The sequence below is a fragment of the Hypanus sabinus genome, chromosome 21 (genome assembly GCF_030144855.1).
Source record: "Hypanus sabinus isolate sHypSab1 chromosome 21, sHypSab1.hap1, whole genome shotgun sequence".
NCBI lineage: Eukaryota > Metazoa > Chordata > Chondrichthyes > Myliobatiformes > Dasyatidae > Hypanus > Hypanus sabinus.
Genome location: NC_082726.1, coordinates 20,160,062 through 20,181,479, shown reverse-complemented (window position 1 = coordinate 20,181,479; position 21,418 = coordinate 20,160,062). Strand labels below are relative to the sequence as shown.

Here is a 21,418-nt window from a genome sequence, read left to right as displayed (position 1 = left end):
TACCCACAATTATGTTATCTGCCAATTTAGAGACTGAACTGGATGTAGCAAACAGTATGAACTGTAACCTTCTCATCCAGTTCATTGTTATCCCTTTAAAGCTGGTGTTACCAACCTTGTTTATGCCATGGACCAACATCATTAAACAAGGGGATATATCCCAGGTAGGAAGTCTTCTTTAAAACAACGTTCTACTTAGGTGTGATCCAAACACAAACACCACTTGGACTCTGAATTAATATTGCCGATTCTACTGATTGATGACTCCAACCATACATCTGAAGGACAGAACACTCAGCTTCAAAACTGTGTGCAATTGTTCTGAAGTACCTGCACTTAGACCAAACCTTTTTAAAGTTACAGAACTAGGAAGACACGCAGGTCTGAAACGATTCATTTTTCTGTCTTAAATTGAGTTAAAAAAAGGTTGAATTTTGCATGTAGCATAGTGATTTAATTTAACCAAGCACAAAAAAGAACAATAGAAATATGGAAAATAAATTTCTTTTCCAAAATGCCTCCATTCATCTGTAGTTATAGTCTGACAGCAAAATAATTGCTTGAAACAGAATAATACGAAATTGAAAATAATAGTTGATTTAATGCTTAAAAAGTGAAGCTGCTTCAGAGAAACCAGTGGAGGGATGAGAATACCCTGAAAGTCAGCAACGCATTGAGCCAAATGGCCTCCTTCTCTGCCAAAGTAAAAAGAAATGTTAATTGGGGAATTTTTGGCCATCTGTCCTTAGTTTTCTTCTGGGCCCTGCCCTAGATATTTATGTCTGTAGACCAAGAAATACAGTACATTCCAAAGTGCTTACAAACACCTATTCATAGCTGCAGTTCATTTGTGACCCTCTCTTGCAGAGATATTCTTGTTCGGATAATTGTTCAATCAAAGGTGCATGTCAAGTGGCTGAAAGTAGAACTATGTGTCAACTTGTATATCCGTATCAGAAACAATGAGATGTTGCTCATCAAAATCCATGATATCCCATTTACCACTAAGGCACAGCTATTTGTATCTGTGGAGCTGGCAGAGTTAGCTATCTCTGTCAACACTTGATGAATTACTCACTATTTTATCTTGATGCTTGAAACCTCCAGATTTACGATTTCCAAAGAATTACCTTGGAGACAGGCAAAGATTAGGATTCCAACATTTTCCTGGCCAACTCTCCTGCATCTTCCACAGGCATGACATCATCCATAACTCTTTCCCATTTGCACCACCCCATTCAGCCAAGTTTGCTGACAAACAGGACCCTGATGTAGCCAGTTAAAATGTATCACCCTTTCAGATACCTCAGAGACTCCAACTCCATCTCTGGAATTTCCCTCAGGAATATTCCTTTCTTTCTTAGGCAGATGGGAAGAGGATAATTTTCCCACCTGCAACTGCATGAGTTCCAAAGCAACAAACACAAAATGCTGGAGGAACTTCGCAGATCAGGAGGCATCCGTGGAAATAAATGAGCAGTTGATGTTTCGGACTGAGACCCTTCTTCAGGACTAGAAAGGATTGAGGAAGACGCCGGAATAAAAAGGTGGAGGAGGAGGAGAAGGAGGATAGCTTAAGGTGGTAGGTGAAGTTTGCTGGGTAGGAAAGGTAAAGGGCTGGAGAGGAAGGAATCTGATAGAAGAGGAGAGTGGACCATAGGAGAAAGGGAAGAAGAGGACCTGGGAGGTGAGATGTGGTAAGAAGCCAGAATGGAGAAATCAATAAGAGGGGAGGGGGAGGGAATTTTTTTTTGGCAGAAGGAGAAATCGATATTCACACCATCAGATTGGAGGCTACCCAGATAGAATATAAGGTGTTGCTCCTCCACCCTGAGGGTGGCCTCATCACGGCAGTAGAGGAGGCCATGGACCGACATGTGGGAATGGAAATGAGAATTGAAATTAAAGTGCTTGGCCACCAGGAAGTTCAGCCTTTGGGGCGGATGGAGTGGAGGTGCTCGACGAAGTGGTCCCCCAATCTCACCAATGCAGGTGATCTCACCAATCTCACCACATTGGGAGTGCCAAAAGTGAAACTTCCTGACACTGAGGCAGAAGATCAACCATGAACTAGACGAACGGATGAGCTTAAAGGACCGAAATAGTCCATCCATATCCTAGTTCTTATGTTCTTAGAAAGAACAATGTTGACTAGAAAACTATATAACCCTTGCTAACTAATTTTTCCTCAAGACAAATTTTATTCCACACTTTGCATTTACAATAGAAAGTTAATGTTCGGAATTTACTATCTACCTACACATACATAAAGTTGAAGCGTCTACTCTCTTGGTCAAATAGGTCTCACATTGTACATAAGCAAAGGCAGAAAAGTGTTGAAAGTTATCCACTATCAATAATGATTGCCCAAAGATGAATACATTAAAAAGGGTATGAGCACTGTATCCCAGATTATTAAGGCAAGCTTCCCATGGAACACAGTTGTGGAGCTAGCAGGTCTGCGGCCTGACACCTTTAACGCTGACCGTGGTTGCTATCCATGCAGAGTCTGCATGCTCTCCCTGTGACCACCTGGGTTTCTTCCAGTTGCTCTGGTCACCTAGCGCATCCCAAAGATGTACACGCTGGTATATGAAATGGCCACTGCAAATTGCCCCTAGTTAGGAATGGGATTGCTCTGCGAGTCAGGCCAAAATCTCATAAGGAGAAATAGAGGTCACTAACTACTGACCTCAAAGTGGAAGGTACTGTACAGGGCAAAAATAAAAATGTGTAGCTGGATATACTGAAAGGGTCAGGAAGCATCTGTGAAGGGAAATGAACAGTCGACGTTTTGAGACGAGATCATTCATCTGGACAGTCTAGACCAGGGATGGCCGACCTATGGCACACTGGATGATTAGAAGTGGTGCTTTGCACCCCAGTGATAATGAAAATGTAAGCCTACTCATACAAAAAGTATTAACCAAAAACCAATTCGTAGGAAAAAAATCTATAACAGGAATTCAAGTAGCTTCGAGCTAGAAGTGGGTTTTACTGAGAATAAATCTAAAACTTAGCAATTATTTTTAGCAATCTTATTATTTCGTGCATATCTTTTGGTGAATGTTATCTTCTTTCACATTAATCTGCTTTCAATTTAAAAGAATGTTCAATGAGTCAAACTAAGAAAGAAGGATTTTTGTCCTGCATTCGTTCCATAACTGTTCAATACACATTCGATACTTGTTTGATCCTGAGGCAGCAGGCGTCTGCACCAGCGGTGTCGCAGGTTTTTGCCAGTTTACAATTGACACTCCTGTGCTATGAAGTTGTGTTTTGTTCATCCTTTGTGAACATTTGCAGTTTTGTACTTTTTTGAAAATTAAGCCTTGTTTTTACATTCAGTTACCCATCACAGTGCAAAAAAAAAGAGCAAAAGCAGAAAGTGATAGTAAGCGTGAATTCAATGAACAGTGGGAAAATGAGCTTTTACTTATAGCGGGTCCGTCAGGAAAACCGTTGTGCATTGTTTGTGAAAACACTTTCTCACATAATAGAAGACATGATCTTAATAGACACTATAAAGCACATTAGACTGAAATAGTACTACCTGACTCATTTAATTATGGTAAACTGCCACCCTCTTTTAATGAGGCATCTATTATTCTTTTATTAAAAAAGGGTAAAGACCCAACAGAGTGTTCCTCGTACAGGCCGATTTATTTGCTTAATGTTGATGTTAAAATCTTGGCCAAAGTTTTGGCTCATAGATTATTCCCTCTATTATTTCTGATGATCAAACTGGTTTTATTAAAAACCATCTTCCTTTTTTTAACATTCGGCGTTTATTTAACATTTTATATTCACCTTCAACTGGGATTCCTAAATGCGTTATTTCTCTTGATGCGGAGAAAGCATTTGTTCATATAGAGTGGAACTACCTCTTTGCAGTTTTAGAAAAATTTGACTTTGGTCAAAGTTTTATCTCTTGGATCAAATTGCTGTAACTGTGTCCTACTGCCTCTGTTTTGATTAATTTTCAGCAATCCCAGTTATTTAACCTCAAACGTGGCACTCGTCAGGGATGCCCTTTAAGTCCCTTTCTCTTTGATTTGGCTATAGAACCTCTGGCAAAAGCATTCCGAAGCTGTCCTGAACTGACCGGGATCTGGAGGGGGTGCTGAGCATAAAGTTTCCCTTTATGCTGATGATTTATTACTCTTTCTTTCAAATCCGTCCACATCCTTACCTCCAATGTTTTCACTTCTTGATCACTTTAGCCAGTTTTCTGGCTATAAACTTAATTTACATAAGAATGAACTTTTCCCAATTAATAAAGAAGCACAAGAATTAGCATTTCGTGACCTCCCTTTTAAAGTAGTTGATAATCAATTTACTTATCTTGGGATTACAGTCACAAGGAAGTTTAAAGATCCTTTTCATGAAAATTTTGCCAATCTTTTATATACTACAAAACAGAGTCTGTCACAATGGTCACCTCTATCTATGTCTTTGGTAGGTCGTATTAATGTTGTTAAAATGTATGTTCTCTCTAAATTTTTATATTTATTTCAATCAATCCCAATTTTTATTCCTAAAACTTTTTTTGATTCCTTAGACTCTATTATTTTGTCATATCTGTGGAAGAGTAAGCGTTCTAGAATTAATAAAGTTTATCTTCAAAAATCTGAAAAAGACGGTGGCATAGCCTTACCTAACTTTTGTTTATATTATTGGGCAGCTAACATACGTTGTACTACCTTTTGGTCTTTTTTTCATAGCCAACCTGAGTGCCCTAATCGGGTGGCAATGGAGTAGAGTTCCACTAAAGATCTATCTATTTCTGCACTTCTTGGCTCTGCACTCCCTTGTTTGTTTAAACTAATTGTTAATCCTCTTGTTGGACACACTTTGCGAATATGGGCTCAGTTTAGGAAATTTTATGGTTTTTGTGGTTTTTCCCTTTCTAGTCCTATCTTACATAATCACCTTTTTTTTACCTACTATGTATGATTCAACATTCTATGATTGGTATAGGAAGGGCATTAGACATTCTGAAGATCTTTTTATCGATAATCCACATCTTTTCAACAGCTCTCTGCTAAGTTCAATCTGCCTAATGCCCATTTTTTTAGATATCTCCAAATTAGACACTTTATTAATCCTTTAATTCCTAACTTCCCTGAAATGCCTGAGGAAAATGTTATGGATTTATTTATTTCTATTAATCCACAAGGTAAAGGTTTAATGTCATTTATTCATGATAAATTAGCATTCTTACGGCGTGCCCCTGTGGATAAAATTAGAATGGCTTGGGAGCATGATTTAAATATCTCTTTATCTGATGAGATTTGGGACTCGATTCTCAAATCGGTTAATTCAACCTCTCTTTGTGCTCGCCATTGCCTTTTACAGTTTAAGATTGTTCATAGAGCCCATATGTCTAAATCTAAACTATCTTGATTTTACCCTAATATTAGTCCTCTTTGTGATAAATGCAAACAGGGCGAGGCTTCTCTTATTCATATGTACTGGTCCTGTCCTAGCTTAGAGAAATTTTGGAAAGATGTTTTTATAACTTTATCCTGTATTCTGGATCACCACTTAGAACCTAACCCTTTAATTGCTCTGTTTGGTTTTTTGGGTGAGACAGATATACGTTTGAGTTCGACTAAGTGTCTAATATTATCTTTTGCTTCTCTCCTGGCTAGACGCTTGATCCTCCTTAGATGGAGAGATGTTGCCCCGCCCACGCATGCTCAATGGCTTAATGATATTATGTCCTGTTTAGACCTTGAAAAAATCCATTATTCAATTCTTAATTCGGATATAAAGTTTCATAAGGTCTGGGGACCTTTTATTGAGTACTTTCATAACCTTCCTCTTAATTAAGGGGTTTTTTCCAGTCCCTTACTTTCAGCTCTTTTTTTTTGTAGTAGGCATTATTATCTTCTGTTTTCAAGTGTATTTACAGTTTTGGGGGTTTGAATGTCCTGATTTATATTCTCTATATTGTGTTGTGGTTGGTCTGGAGTTTTTTTCTGTCGTGGGGCTTGGGGAGGATACTAACTTTACATGACTTCAATTTGGGTGCTTTCTCAATTATCTTTTTTGTATTATTTATTATTGTTTGTTTATTTTTGCACTGTATTAATTTTTTATTTTGGTTTGGGGTTTTTTCTTATCTGTAGTGTTGTAGAAAATACATTAAAAAACCAAATTTAAAAAAAAGACAAATAGAAGGAAAACTGAAGCTAGTGCTTGGGTCTGAGTTACGGAAAGAATATGTGATTAAGAAAAAGGAAGAAATCAAAAGAAGACAAAATATATTTGTTAAAAGTCTCATTAAGGTAAGTAATGTTTATCTTTTTATATTAAATCAATATATCATGTAAAACCGCTAAATATGTCTATATTAACATTTTTTTTAAGTGTTGGCGTGTGGCCTAGTGGGCAAGGCATCAGACTAGTAACCTGAAGGTCACTGGTTCGAGCCTCAGCTGAGGCAGCGTGTTTGTGTCCTTGAGCAAGGCACTTAACAACACATTGCTCTGCAACGACACTGGTGCCAAGCTGCTTGGGTCCTAATGCCCTTCCCTTGGACAACATCGGTGGCATGGAGAGGGGAAGGCCTGCAGCTTGGGCAACTGCCCGTTTCCCACACAACCCTGCCCAGGCCTGCACCCTGGAAACTCCAGGCGCAGATCCATGCTCTCTCGAGACCGACAGATGCCACCACCAACATATTTTTACAAGAATTGAATGGGGGTACAAGAGTTGTACGGTGCATCTGAACTCATGCGCGAAAAAATTGACACATGAAATGTAAAAGGTTGGCCACCCCTGGTCTAGACTTTCTTGAGCTATTATCTTCCCTGTAGATTCATCTGCAGGCTCTTGTATCTCCGGGTATTGTATGGCTCCTTACTGACAGCCTGGACTTTCCTTGAAAAGATATGTCCACTTGAAGAATAAAAAGGAAACACACCTCTCTGTAACTGAGAATCCAAAAAAGCTCATCCACTAGGCTACCCCCTCTGTAAGTAACATCTTCTTGCACGGTTTCCAAAAGAAAGTGTTAAAGAGAAGCTCAACTTCATTTCTAATTAGATGATATTTTCCTGGCACTAGTGCTCCTTTACACGTTGTGGTATCATATGCACCCTGTATAGATGACTGTGTGATTTTGCCACCCATTCTGGAGGTCACCCATCATTGCTATCAAAAGCACCAGCGAGACCAGATGTCATTATATTCAACTCCTGTCAAACAGTGCATGCTTAATGCTTCTATAAATAGGCCTGATGTGCCAGCTCAACCAGAATGCAATCTTATATGAGGTCATCCAAGAAGAAGACAGCATTAGAGGCATAGAGTGGATAGCTGGAGACCTTTCTTTTCCCAGGGCATAAATGGCTAATTCAAGAGGGTGTAACTTTAAGTTGTTTGGAGGAAAGAATGGGGTGGGGGGGGGGATGTCAGAGGAAGTTATATTTAACACAGTGGTAGATGCATGAAACATGTTGCCGGGATAGTGGTAGAGACAGATACATTAAGGACACTTAAGAAGTTCTTAGATAGGTCCATAGATGAAAGCAAAACGGAAGGCCATGTGAGCTGGAAGGGTTAGACCTAATTAGATGGTCTTTCATTGATTCTGTTATGGTTATTATTCTATAGATTTATTGAGTATGCCCACAAGAAAATGAATCACAGGGTTGTATACGGTGACATATATGTACTTTAATAATAAATTTCACTTGGACTTTGAGAATGACTTTGAAGTAGGTTAGAGGGTTGGCACAACGTCATGGGCCGAAGGGCCTGTAATGTGCTGCGTACTATGTTCTATTTACCTCAGGAATGATTTCATGAGCCTGCTGCTGTGCTGGCAAGACTATACATGGATGTTCTGCAGGGTCATCTTGCCCATGAGGAGGTGAAGCCTTAGGTTCAGCCATGGCTTGAGCAGCTACCAACGAGTTCTGGAAAGTGGGCTGCAGTATTGTATCCACGGGAACGAGAGGAAAGCTAAAGCAGCCTTCGGCCTCTATCCCAGATCTATCCACAGATCTGGTGCTGCTCGTTACAGGTTCACTTGTGCTGGCATCCTCTTTTATTTCTAAAGACTGCTGCACATTACCACCTGCGTTTTTCTCTTGCATTTCTACGCTGACACAAGGCATTGTAATGTCCAGTTCACTCCCTGATATTCCCATACTCTGTAGTTCCTCACTTGTCTTCATCGACTTAGTGGCATTTTCCAACTTCACATCCGCCAGATCTGGCACATCAGGGTCCTCACTTGGAAATGTCTTCTGGCCAAAGGTGTGATCCCGGAGGTGGGAGTCAGCCTCATTATTCTTCTCCATAACTTGAGGTAACTGTTGCTTCCCATGTACCCCTGGTCCCAAAATAGTTTCAAGGTACATTTCCTTCATAGAGAAGTACAGGTCTCTGGCAGGAGACTGGGGACTGGATTCTGTTGGCTCTTGATTTGTAAACTTTGTCAGTCCAGACTCTATGTCTTTGCATGGCTGACAACTTGAGTCCTTTTCTTGCTCGGCTTGCTCACTTTTTGGACCAGAAGGCTCCGCAGTGTGCTGCCTCTGTCCTAACGTCACTGATGATACCTGCTCATCAATCTCCATATGATCCCCAGATACAAAGGTCTGGGGACCCCTGTGTGGTTTGCTTCTCTTCAAAGTGTCTCGGAGGTAACGTGACAAAATGCCAGAGCTCTTGTTTTGATCGACGGCATTTCGCGCAGCTTCGTCACGGGCACTCTGAGAGTTGCTCTCTGCTCTTCTCAGTGAGAGTCTGACCTCTTCCCCTGAAAGCTTCCTTTTCTTCTTTCTCGCTGCAAACTCCTTATCTACAGGTTTAGCCAAAATGAGTGGCTCCATTTCACGGATGCCGCTGCTGAATAAGATGTCATTTTCCAAGTCCTCCAGCGAATTGTTCCCGCCTTTAACTGCAACAAGATCAGTCCCTTGGGGACCAGTCACATAGCCATTCTGAACCTCCGGCGCTGAAGCAGTGGGCTTCTCCATCTTGTCAACACTCCAAGCGGCCTCCACGTTCTTGTGCAAAGCAGCGTCTGGATCAGCAATGTGAACTTTGAGCCCATCCTCTTTGTTCTTCGAAGAGTCAAGGGAACCTGCCCTGGCCTCAGCCTGTGACTTCCGCTTCCGCTGGGCTCTCTCTGGACTCAGTGTCCTCTGGAGATTGCTGTCCCGAACGTTGGCCATACGGGCGATGTTCTCCTTGTCCTTAATCCTGGTCTCCTCCAACTCACGCCTTTTGGCATCTGCTTTCTGCTTAAGCCTGGCGAACCACCGCTGATGGATCTTGTACTCGTTCATGGTGCCCACCTCCAGAACACCAGAACAGGACACAATCCCTTTGCTGTTTCTAGCTGAAGCTTGGTAAATGGCCGCATCATCTTCTGTGCATCTGTTGACACAAACATTGCTGGGTTACAATCAATGCTGTTGTAGCTGAAGCTAGTCAACCCAGTCAACAGGTATGCTATGTGAAAAATTCAGTCCTGTTGACTACATGGTTGAAAAGGTAAGATGCTCTCGGCTGTAGGGTAAAGAAATCAGACTGAATAACCCTATGTAACTGGCACGAGCTGATATATTGTGACTACCATTATGTCCCCAACTTAAAACACTGAATTTTCTGAAATACTGTTCAGATATTAACAGAAAAGGCCGAAGCTCTCAGCAGGGCAGTCAGCATCTGAGGAGAAAGAAACAGTGGTTCAATGTTTCAGGTCAAAGACCCTTCAGCAAAGGGTTTTGAAAGGTCTCACAAGTGAAACACTAACTTGGCTTCTCTTTCCACAAATACTGCATTTTGCTTCAGATTTCCAGCATATGCAGCTTTTTTAAACCAGTTCTTTGGATATAATCATTCATATCAAAAAACGCAGGAGAAAGAACTATATACTGGTGAACTAGAAAATGGCCACAAGGTAGAGAGTGGTGGAGAAGGCACCCCTTGACTTCATGAACAGGAACACAGAATACAAGTGCAGAGGATTATGGTACAGCTTTGCAGAATGTTGCTCAGGGCCTCTGCTGTTGAACTGTGTGCCGTTCAAGTCACTGTGTTAATGGAAGGACATAACCACACTGGAGGGGCTACATAGCAGACTCTCTAGCATGTTGCCTGGGATGGAGTGCTTCACTAATGAAGAGTGACTGGGTAGGATAGGTTCGATTTCTTTGGAGTGGAGGTGGCTGAGGGAGGTCCTGGTAGGAGTGCACATTGCAAGCACGGTAGCGTTGCAGCAACACGCAATCCAGCAGGTCAAGAAGCATCGGTGGAAAGGAATTGTTGATGTTTCAGGATGATCACTGCATGAATCCTGATGCAAGGTTTTGACCCAAAATATTAAAACAACTCTTTCTCTCCCTCAGTTGCTGCTCGACCCACTGAGTTCCCCCAGATCATCTGTTGCTCCCGGTCACAGCATCTGCAATCTCCTGTGCATCCACAAGCTATGAATCATACTTCCTCCATCAATGGCACTGTAACTTCTAAAAAGAACAAAAAGACTTTTTTATTTTGCTTTGAGCCAGAGGATGGTATTATATTCACCTTCTGCTGTTAAAACAAAACTTACACTCCTTGTGCAGTAAATAGGTGCAGTTTGCCTGGTCGTTAATTACAATCACCGAGGTGACAATGTCATATATTAGAGTTTACGCAACAGCTCCCAACCTTCTTATGCCATGGAATCCTACCATTAACCGAGGTATCTATGCACCCTAAGTTAGATTAGAGGAATTCTAAAAATTAGAGAACTGCATATGCTGGAAATGTGAAATAAAATTAGAAAAAAACTCAGCAGGTCAGGCAGCATCTGGAAAGAGAAGAGAAAAAGACCCTTCATCTTCTATCTGTAATGACAAATGATCTTGGACTTGAAGCATTAACTCTGCTTCTCTCTCTCTCTCTCTCTCTCTCTCTGCAGTTTCTGACACCTGAGCTTTTCCAGCATTTCCTGATGTTATAGAAGAAATCTGCCCCATTTCCTAGCATTGCCCTTGGGGCTATGATTACTAGATAAGTACTAATGAAATTATAAAACCTAGAGAAATATTCCTCCCCTTTTGGGGAGATGAAAGCTGGCTTAGACTGTGATACGGAGAACTTGCTAACAAAAGGAGAAGTTATGGAGAATAAATTAGAATTACTTAGAGAATGTTACCAGCAGGTGGGAAATCAGAATGAAAACATGCAATAAATACTGTGTGAAATGAGCCAGAGTGGAATGAAGGTAGTAACGAATAGCAGAACCAAAGCAAAACAGTTCTACATTATTATGCAATTCCACATCAGCGTTCTGTTATCACTTTAAGGATTCTGCGGCCCTCCCCAACTTACCTATACAGCTGAAGGGAGTGCTTCTTTCCATAGTGGAATATTTGATATTTGGGAAGGCCACAGTATCGGTCCATCTCCGTGTCATCTTTGTACCATGTGATCTCTGGGGCAGGGTGGCCTAGGATAGAAAAGATTCTGGTCAGATTGAATGCCGTTTGCATTCAAAAAGGTAAAGATTCGCCTCAACCTGGATACATGAGACAACAAGCTTAGTCAAAAGCAGAAAAGTTTCAGGACAGATTGGTATTTGAATTGGTTATTTCTGAGGTAAAGTGAAAAGCTTGTCTTCCTTATTGTTCATTCAGATCAAATTATTACAGTGTATTGAGGCAGAATAATGATAGCGCAGAATAAAGAAACCTGTCAGTATTAACCTGAAGGACATACTGCGCTTTGACTCAGTGACAATAGAAGTCCTGCTGCTGCATCACAGCTCCAGCATCACCACAGGGGATTCATAAGGGCCAATTAACCTATCAAGCCACGTGCCTCAATGAGGGTCCTCATGCCTCCTCATTGGCGAGTCTTGGGGCTGATACCAAACATCGAAGCCTCAAGGCCGACTGGCAGTGCTGAAGTGCGGACGTTGAGGCCTGGTGGCCAGAGACCAGAGTCTACGAATGTCTGCAAGTCCACTGGGAAGTCAAAGGCCCACTGTGAGTCCAGTGGAGCTGAAGGCCAAAGACAGCCTGTCCTGGGGTAGGAGAGCTGTGTATGTGCGTTAGGGAGGGAGGGGCCTTGTTTTGCTGCTGCCTGTTTTGTGTTGTTCTGCCAAGCACTGTGGGTATGCTAGGCTGGTGCCAGGCTGTGTGGCGACACTTGTGGGCTGCCCCCAGCACATCCTAACGCGAGTTAGTATCTAACACAAATGACGCATTTCACTGCATGTTTCATCATACGTGTGATAAATAAATCCGAAGCACGGAAGCTAACTCAGAGAGTACTGGAGGTGAGGATTGGATCTGAGTGTCTGAAGTCACCAGCTGTGCCACTGCGCCAACTCATTCCCTGCACAGGCATTGTGGCCACAATACTCTTAACAGCACAGGTGACTTGGAGAGCCCGTAAAACTGTAAGTGAATGCACCAGGAGCAAAGAGCTGCCAGGCTCTTCATCTGGATCAAAGTGCTGTGCTGCATCCTGCTGTGAATCAGGATCTCCATGAGGCTGCCTTCCAACGCTGGCTGACGACAGGCCAACAATTCGGGCAGAGATGAAAGCTGGCTTAGAAGTGTCAACTGCATCACCCAGTCCCAAATTGTCCCTGGTCAGCTTTAAGCTGGAAGTTTGAGCTCCAAACCAAGGCCTATCCAAAATAAGAAAAGTGACATAGGCTGTATCCTGTTTATAGATAACCACAGAATCAGAATCAGGTTTATTATCACCAGCATGTGACGTGAAATTTGTTAACTTAGCAGCAGCAGTTCAATGCAATACATAATCTAGCAGAGAGAAAGAAAAAAAAAACAAACAAGCAAATCAATCACATATATTGAATAGATTTTAAAAATGTGCAAAAACAGAAATACTGTCTATTAAAAAAAGTGAGGTAGTGTCCAAAGATTCATTGTCTATTTAGGAATTGGATAGCAGAGGGGAAGAAGCTGTTCCTGAATCACTGAGTGTGTGCCTTCAGGCTTCTATATCTCCTTCCCAATGGTAACAGTGAGAAAAGGGCATCCCCTGGGTGCTGGAGGTCCTTAATAATTGATGCACCATCAATAACTCTCAGAGATGTGAGGCAAGATATAGGCTTTTATTGGCTGGAAGAAAGAACAGGCAGCAAGTGACCACCACACAACATCCTGGAGACTGAAGCTGGGGCTGTGCCTCCAATCGCCTTTATACAGGGGTCTGTGGGAGGAGCCACAGGAGCAGTCAGCGGGGAGGGGGCAGTGAGTAAAGGGCATGTCCAGGGTGCTGGAGGTCCTTAGTAATGGACGCTGCCTTTCTGAGACACTGCTCCCTGAAGATGTCCTGGGTACTTTGTAGGCTAGTGCCCAAGATGGAGCTGACTAGATTTACAACCTTCTGCAGCTTCTTTCAGTCCTGTGCAGTAGCCCCTTTTATACCAGACAGTGATTCAGCCTGTCAGAATGCTCTCCACGGTACAACTATAGAAGTTTTTGAGTGTACTTGTTGACACGCCAAATCTCTTCAAACTCCTAATATAGCTGCTGTCTTGCCTTCTTTATGACTACATCAATGTGTTGGGACCAGGTTAGATCCTCAGAGATCTTGACACCCAGGAACTTTTAACTGCTCACTCTCTCCACTTCTGATCCCTCTATGAGGATTGGTATGTGTTCCTTCGTCTTACCCTTCCTGAAATCCACTATCAGCTCTTTCATCTTACTGACATTGAGTGCCAGGTTGTTGCTGCGGCACCATTCCACAAGTTGGCATGGCTGTCTATGTTAGACATGTTATCTAATTACAAGGTCTAGGTAAAGGGGTGTTAGGGTGGGACAAATCAAGTTAAAAGACACAGCACTTGCACAGTGGAGTGAACAGACTCCTGCTGTGGTCTCACTGTATGGAGATAAAGGCGGGAAATGTACAGCCAAAGCTAATGATCATATCAGGGGTTCCCAACCTGAACTCCACAGACTCCTTGCTTAATGGTACTGGTCCATAAGAAAGGCTGGGAACCCCTGCTCTACTCTCACTTACACAAAGTCTGGAATGGTGACTGATGATTCCTTCACATTCACATGGGTGTCCCTGAGGTCACAGCAATATGGTGTCCCGTAGCTAAGGAAATATGTGGTTGTCCTGAAGAGATTCACAAGAATGACACCAGGAATAAAAGACTTAATGCATGAAGACCTTTTGATGTCTCTGAGCTTGTACTTGATGGTGATCAGAAGAATGGGGGGGGGGGATTTCACTGAAACCTATCTTTTACTGAAAGTCTTAGATAGAGGGGACATGGAGAGGAGTCCCCATTAGCAGGAGTGTCTTGGAAACAAGGGCACAGCCTTTTAAAACTGAGATGAGGAAGAATTTCTTCAGCCACAGGTAGTGAATCTGTGGAATTTGTTGCCACAGAGGACTGTGAAGACCAAGTCAAGGCAAGGATTGACAGGCTCTCGATAAGTAGGGAGGTAAAGGATTATAGGGGGAAGGTGGGGTCGATACCGAAGAATGAAGCCCAAAGATCGAAAACCAAAATTAGTGACTGCGGAAGCTGAGGCCCACTAGATCTGCAAACCTACTAGTCCACTGGCGAAGTCAGAGGCCCAATGTCTGGGACTCCACGATTCCACTGGGGGCCAGCTGTCCTGGGGATGGAGGCCTGACTGTGCGTGTGAGTGGGTGGGAGGGAGGAAAGCAGCTTGTTTTCCTGTTGTTGTTGTTGTTGCTGCTGCTTCAGTTGTTTAGCTCTACAGTACAAACATATTATTTTTGTGCTAGAATGTGTGGTGACACCTGCAGGCAGCTCCCAGCAATCCTTAGGTTGCGTCAGTTGTTAATGCAAACGACACATTTCAAAGTAAGTCTCGGAGCGTGTACGTGTGGTACATAAATTAATCTGAATCTGAAGGTGGGAGAATGAGGTTGGAAAAAAATAAAAAATGACTGAATGTTGGGCTGAACACCTTAATTTTTCTTCCATATCTTGTACTCTATGATCTAACAGACTGTGTGACCTGAACTCCCCACACAACTTTGACAACAACCAGACTCAAAGCACTACAGCGTGTAAAATGTCCGTGTGATCTTATCTCACATGTCTCTGCATTTCTTCCTTGTGCAAGTCATGAGGTAGGAGACGAAAATAAATTTCAATCAAAGTGTAACGTCATTTTTATTATTGTATAGCGTGCAAGCTGCATGTGGAAACATTACACAGTCCCGAAAGATAGCCAGCTGTTTAGCAGAGTTGGCTCTTTGCTCCGATTGATTTTTTTTGTTTTCAATACTGTTGTTGCACTTTAGGGATTACAGCCCATTTTCTTTTCCATTCCAGAACTTGATTGCATTCTGCATTAAAACATGACCATACACAGAATAACACCTTTACTTGCGACAGAATTACTGTAGATTCAAATTGCACTGTCGATTACATTATCCTACCAGTATAAACTCAGTGCTGACTTTACTAGGTACCCCTGAACACCTGCTCAAATATATAATCAGCCTATCATGTGGCAGCAACTAAATGCACAAAAGAACACAGACATGGTCAAGAGGTTAGTTGTTACTGAGGCCAAACATCAGAATGTGAAAGAAATGTGATCTAAAATGACTTGGACCATGGAATAATTACATTGGACAACAAAGATTTTGCTTCCTGAATACTTTTGGGTATATCTTACATTTTTTAACCTGCTGATCTTGAAGATCACCATGAAATTTCCCTAACACGCACCATTTTTTGAAATCATTTATGCTTACTATTTCAATTCCTAATTCAAGTTAATTAAAATGTTGCCTACAATGTAAGCTGTAAAGTTTCCTATCTTGTCCAGGCAAGCTTGGGTTCAGGGTTCAGGACTGTAAGGATGGAATTTGCTATCACTAGGCACAAAAATTTCTATGAAGGATTTTGATATTTGAGACAGATGCTTCCCAGAATAACTGATGCCAAGATCAAGGAAGGCATTTTTGTTGGTCCACAAATCAAACAGGTCATCAATGACAGGCAATTTGAAGAATTTCTAGTGAGACCAGAGAAAAATCACATGGAAGGCATTCAAGGAAGTCGCTGAAATTTTTCTCGGCATCTACAGAGCACCAAACTACGTGAAGCTGGTTGAAAGCATGCTTCAAGCACATAAAACCATGAAGTGCAACATGTCACTAAAGATTCATTTTCTGCATTCCCATTTAGACTGCTTCCCTGCAAATCTTGGTGCTGTCAGTGACGAGCACGGTGAAAGGTTTCACCAGGACATTGTGGTCATGGAGAAAAGATACCAGGGCAACTGGAATCCATCAATGCTGGCGAATTATTGTTGGCCACTTAAGCAAGAAGCCTCAGACATTGAGTACAAATGAAAATCATTAACAAACTATTTTTAACTTAGTTGAACTATTGCAAAGCATCAGCCCCATTATGCAATTAAACACATTATAGTCAATAAAAGTTAATTTGTTGTTTCTCCAAATTCCTACTTGATACAAGTAGTCTGAAATTATATTTGTGTTCATGTTCAAACATTCTATCATAAACAAAAAAATTCTGAGGAAGCAACACTTCTGAAAAAATGTATTGTCCAGTGTTATTGGTGCCAGATGGGGTGGTTTGAGTAGCTCAGAAAGTGCTAATTTCCTGGAATTTTCACACACAATAGTCATTAGAATTTACAGAGAGCAACAAAAACATATTCAGTGAGTGGCAATTTTGAGGGCAAAAAATGCCTTATTAATGGCCAGAGGAGAATGGCCAGACTAGTTCAAGCCGACAGGAAGGCGACAGTAAATCAAATAACCATGCAATGTTTTTGATTATCTATTGGTAGGGCACCACAGTAACGTACCGTTAGCATAATGCTATAGCGGCTCATGCCTAGTTCAGAGTTCAATCCCAATGTCCACTGTAAGGAGTTTGTATGCCCTCCCGTGGAATGCACGAGTCTTCTCCGAGTGCTCTGGTTTCCTCCCACAGTCCAAAAACGTCCCAGTTAGTAGGTTAGTTTGTCATTGTTAATAGGGTTAAATTGGAAGTTGTTGGGCAGAACGGCTCAAAGACCCAGAAGGGCCTATTCCACGCTTCAAAACAAAAAAATAATCAATTACAGCCGTCATGTGCAGAAGAGCATCTCTGAAGGTACAACACGTCGAACCTTGAAGTGGTAAGTGTACAGCAGCAGAAGACTATGAACACACACTCAGTGGCCACTGTATTAGGCGCAGGAGGAACCCAATGAAGTGGGCACTGAGTGACTTCTTAAGAATCATCTTTTTCTCCAGATTAGGGCGTTGAGAGTGATGCTCCCCCCCCCCCCCCCCCAAAAGATCAGCAACGTTTCTCTGACATGCCCCCAAGACAGAAACATTTTCACTGTGGGCAGCAAACTGGCTCCTTCAGACCGGGCCTCAGAGAGACCTGGGGCAACTCACACCACACAGACCTGCGTGAGGGTAAGAGTCACCATCACAGAACCATGTCCCACCTCTCCATGCCGACTGTCTTCCTTCACCTCCACAGAAACTTTTACAGCCACTGTGCAGAGGCTGCCACAGAGGTTGTCCATTCAAAGCCGTCAAACGCCCTCGCGGCAGCCACAGTCAGGATACAGCAGCTGCGATCGCTGATGACAGAAACAGTCTAAGTGATGCTTCACCTCAGGATTTAAAGTGAAGCTGCCCTTATCACTCATTCAACTGATATTTTTTCTGCCAATTTTTAATTTTTGTTTTGCATATCCTGAATGACAACCAGAACTACACAGAACTCCTGTTTATTGTGCCCTACAAGTGCGAAGTCCAACTTTGTGGGCTTTATTCCCTGTGTAGCCCACTGACATGAAGATAAACTATAGCCTTCCAGTCAGTGATCCCTCTAAGGTGTGCACACACACATCTTCCGCTACTAGCGCACAAAGGAATTTAAACTGCACACAAAAGGTTGTCACCCTCTACCTCGATGGCACATTAAGTATATTCCACAATCATACACGATCACATTTCCTTTTCCAGAAAACCCTTCACTACCTGCTTCAGGCCTGCTACATATGTTTTCTTAGTGCACTGATGAACAAGAGCAAAAATGATCGAACTCAGAGGAAATCAAATTTCTTACTGACGGTGATTTGCTAGCAGTTAAAATGAATCTCTACAAATAAAATTCAGTGCACACGTTATTGTCACTGGGCAAAAAAATTGCACAAGACTTTTGCGCACGTTGCTCATAAATTATAGGGAAAATCAGAAATTAGCTAACATATTTAAACCAAAATTTAGTCACCTCTTTCACATCCCCTTCCTGGTGGTTCTGCCACGTTCTCAGACTCCTAACCTACAAGCTCTTTCAGGAATTCCAGAATTGGCACTTTAGCCTTTCTTAGCACTATTTCAGACTGCACTACAATCTTTACACCATTCTTTTGCTTTGCACTCATTGCTGTGTTTATTGTTGTATTTGCAATTACCATTTACACTGTTTACCCTGTGAGATTGTAAGGAGAAAGTTAAATATGATGCCTCCTTGGTATATGCCAAAATGAAACGGAAGTCTATAAGACGAAGTGTTGTTAGCTTGGAGTGGGATTCGGAAAGTACAAGGAGACCAGTCCACAGCAATGTTTTGAGAAAGTTAAGGGAGTACAAGTCTATAGTGAAAAACATGTTTTGCATGGGAAGGCAAGGTCATTGTGCAGGCGCACCTACCAAATGCATGGAAAAGTACCAGTGTGAGGGGTTTTGGAGGGTTCAACAAAGGGCCACCTTCCTTTGAGCAGCGGGGAAGAGAGTTCTGTCTCAGGTTGGATCACAGCTGGTGCTGAGATAGGGAAGACGACATCAAAGAGTCAATACATCACGTCAGAATGAGACTTGGAGACAGAGAGAGAGAAAACACAGACATGTGAGATTGTCAGATCTGTGGCCCCCTCCAGATCAGCTTATGTAGTGAATGATCAGCATTATTTTGACAGCTGCAGACATTTATTTTCTTTCTGTTTTGTATTTGTGCTAGTTCTAATAAAGCGTTCTCTTGTGGCCTTGAACACATGTGTCACAAATACCAAACGTGAATAACCTGAGCTGAACCAGGAAAGAACACAGAATGAATTTTGGACTTCAGGCATTCTGGGAGCTACAGTCATGTCCCTATCTATGTCAACGGAGCTGTAGTGGAGCGTGTATCAAGCTTCAAATTCTTTGGTGTCCACATTTCCGATGATCTCACCTGGTCCCTAAACTCCTCCATCCTGGTCAAAAAGGTGCAACAGCACCTTTATTTCTAGCGGAGCATCAAGAAAGCTCACCTCTGTCCCAGGATACTGACGGACTTTTACCGCTGTACCATTGAGAGCATACTCACCAACTGCATCTCAGTCTGGTATGCCAATTGTCCCGTATCGGAATGCAAAGCACTCCAGCGTGTGGTGAAAACATCCCAGCGGATTATCGGCACCCAATTGCCTACCATTGAGAACATTTATCATAAATGCTGCCTGGGCAGGGCAAAAAGCATTATCAAGGATGCATCTCACCCTAACCATGGACTTTCTACTCTCCTCCCATCCAGTAGGCGCTACAGGAGTCTCCGCTCCCACACCAGCAGGCACAGGAAGAGCTCCTTCCCTGAGGCTGTGACCCTGCTGAACCTCACATCACAGCGCTAGGCAGTATTACACCCATATTGTACTGTCTCAGTACTTTTATATTCGTGTGCTGTAGCACTTACTTTTTATTTGCAGTTATTTTTGTAAATAACACTATTCTTTTGCACTTCTGGTTAGATGCTAACTGCATTCATTGGCTTTGTACCTGTACTTGGCACAATGACACTAAAGTAGAATCTAATCTAATAATGAATTTTAAGATAATTTTTTGTTTACAGAACTTCACAGCAGCAATGAATTTCATAGTTTATACGTGACAATAAACTAACCTGAAATTCTAAATGGGATCAAGCTTTCCTGCTCCTGCACAGAAATAACCCAAAAGGGTGATTACGTAAAGAGAGAAACAAGAATAGGAGAAGGCCACGCTGTGGTACAACCTGCTCCACCATTCATCAAGATATGTCATGAGGCTTATGTCTCACAAACTTGCTTCAGGTTCAGTTTTCACCAGAGGACCCACCCCAAATCCCAACCACCCATATTATTTCTATACATTCACAGGAACTGTGAGCCCTTCTGCTCTCCCTCTCAATTTTCATCAGCTGCCAATTTACCATGGATATCAAGTTAAGTGGAAGTGGAGCCTACTGCATTTAAGACTCAGTCATTATGCCAATGGAGAACTTCACGTGGGCCCTTTTGACTCTCTGCTGATCCTTCCTCACCATTTGCCTTCAATTAAAATCACAGATCCCATTTCCACAACACCGCAGACAGGGCAGCAGCCTATGACTAGGCCCGGAACAACAGCCCAGTGGGATAGCCTGCAACTCTATATCTCTCACATGTTCTGTCTTGCATTAAGCACAGACCAGTGTACTAGATGGTTAGAATAGCTTTAACAACATAAAATGGATCATGTGACAGAAACAGTAAATCTGGACACCAACTGAACATTGAGGAGAAATAATAAACCCCAGACAAGTTCCTTGCAACATCACTGCATGGTTTTCCTCATATCAGCATTTACATTTGATTCTGTCCTTCTCCCCAGCAACATGGCTAATTTCTGTGCAGAAACGTGGAATAATTTTAGACGCTTTAGTCTTCAGCAACAAGTACCTCGAGCTCAGTCTGAAGAGGGTGGGCGAAATCTGAAGATTAAGACCTTAAATTATCCCCAGCAGCCTCAACCCTCAGCTTCACTTCCAGGGATGCTATTCTGAGAGAAACTTGCAACTGGGATGGGGATTGTGTCATATCATGGAGCTGGATAGTGACTGGCCAGACTCAGTGAGAGAGAGCGGGGATTTTACACCTCAGCATTCTGAGAAGCCAGATCACTGATACGTCAGAAAAATATCCTCACCAGATTCCCCCCATAGTCAGGCAATCCTAACTTCAGTTACAGATGGAAGGCAAATAGTTCGACTTGAAGTCATCATTAAGCTTCTCACAATCAAGACCTTCTATACAGTTAGTTCCAGGCTGTGGACTCAGTGCAAACGAGCACTCAGACTTTGCCAGGTCCTTGGCACATGCTGATGACACGACGAGTATTCCCAGCATTCTTTTTGCTTTTATTACAAATGAGCCCATAAGACCATGTGACCTAGGAGAAAAATTAGGCCATATGGTCCATTGGGTCTGCTCCGCCGTTCAATCATGGCTGATCCTTTTTCCCCTCCAGTAAGACCACCTCGAGACCCCGTGTGCCATCTAGACACTAAGGGGCCAGACGATGACGACGATAAGACCATCTCCCTCCCTCTACATCCTGCCTTCCCTTTGTCGGTTGGTATGTTGAGTATAAAGAACAGCAAGTCACACTGCAG

General features: G+C 42.4%; 1 protein-coding gene across 1 annotated transcript in view; it reads right to left on the bottom strand.

Annotated features, from left to right (window-relative positions):
• alpk3a (alpha-kinase 3a) overlaps positions 1-21,418 on the bottom strand; it is a 110,696-nt gene that overhangs the window by 41,057 nt on the left and 48,221 nt on the right. Inside the window, exons 4-5 of the mRNA XM_059946948.1 lie at positions 11,344-11,461; positions 7,800-9,399 (exon numbers count right to left, since the gene is read on the bottom strand). Coding sequence (XP_059802931.1) covers positions 7,800-9,399; positions 11,344-11,461 — 1,718 coding nt within the window. The remainder of the gene's footprint in view (positions 1-7,799; positions 9,400-11,343; positions 11,462-21,418) is intronic.